The sequence below is a fragment of the Fukomys damarensis genome, unplaced genomic scaffold, assembly GCF_012274545.1.
Source record: "Fukomys damarensis isolate Sample0158 unplaced genomic scaffold, DMR_v1.0_HiC HiC_scaffold_7, whole genome shotgun sequence".
In the NCBI taxonomy this organism is placed as follows: Eukaryota; Metazoa; Chordata; class Mammalia; order Rodentia; family Bathyergidae; genus Fukomys; species Fukomys damarensis.
The window spans coordinates 25,902,151-25,902,932 of NW_022900919.1; the positions used below are offsets into that span (position 1 = coordinate 25,902,151).

Consider the following 782-nt stretch of genomic DNA (forward strand, 5'->3'; position numbering starts at 1 on the left):
GGCCCGGTTCCCTGCCGGATTGCCCACCCGCGGCCGCCTAACTGCCTTTTCACAGATGGAGTGCCCCCAGGATACCGATGGGTCCCCCGTGGGGCTCCTCCCCCACTACGCTGGGGACATGGGGTGGAGGTCCCTCTGTGCAGCTGGACGGCGACGGACCGGACTGCGGTGCTGCGACATGTCCCACACCTCTCCCACGTGAGATTGCGCTGGGCTTGGCAGCGCCCACCCTGGAGCTGTGAGGGAGCACTGGTGTCAGGTCCACCTGGGCTCTATCCACGGACCCCCTGGCCTAGCACCCAGTCCTGGGCTGGAGCCCTGTCTTCGTGGGAATCCGTGTCCTGCACAGTACCCTCCCCCTTCGTCCCAACCCTCCTCCAGCGTCCTGCAGGTCAGGGTCGCGATGGTCCCCGCCCTGTCACACCCCTTTTTTCCGGGTCTTGAAGTTAGGGTAACGTTTATGGAGGAGGTGGGGAGTTAAAGGCCCAGGAAGAGCTGTGCTAGGAAGAGAAGCGGTGGGGCACGTTCCCTACCCTCAGTGCTCAACTCAGCGAGGGGCTCCGAGCGTGACGGAGGCGCGGGCGTCCCGGGAACCCAGCGATCTGAGGACGCCGCCCCGGCCCTTCCCACTGCACTTCCTTCCTTTTCCCGAACGTCCAGGAGGGAGGGGGCCGCGCGTTTATAAGCCAGCCCGGCCCGCGGGGCAGAGCAGAGTTGCTTCTCCGCCGGGACCCGCTCCGCGCCTTCTGCTCCGCCTCCCCCCGCGGGCCCCAGCCTCGAGT

The 782-nt window shown here is 67.0% G+C and overlaps 1 protein-coding gene across 1 annotated transcript in view; it reads left to right on the forward strand.

Annotated features, from left to right (window-relative positions):
- Positions 1-403: 403 nt before the first annotated feature.
- Thbd (thrombomodulin) overlaps positions 404-782 on the forward strand; it is a 2,789-nt gene continuing 2,410 nt past the window's right edge. The window contains exon 1 of the mRNA XM_010608254.2: positions 404-451. Within this exon, the coding sequence (XP_010606556.1) occupies positions 404-451 (48 nt within the window). The remainder of the gene's footprint in view (positions 452-782) is intronic.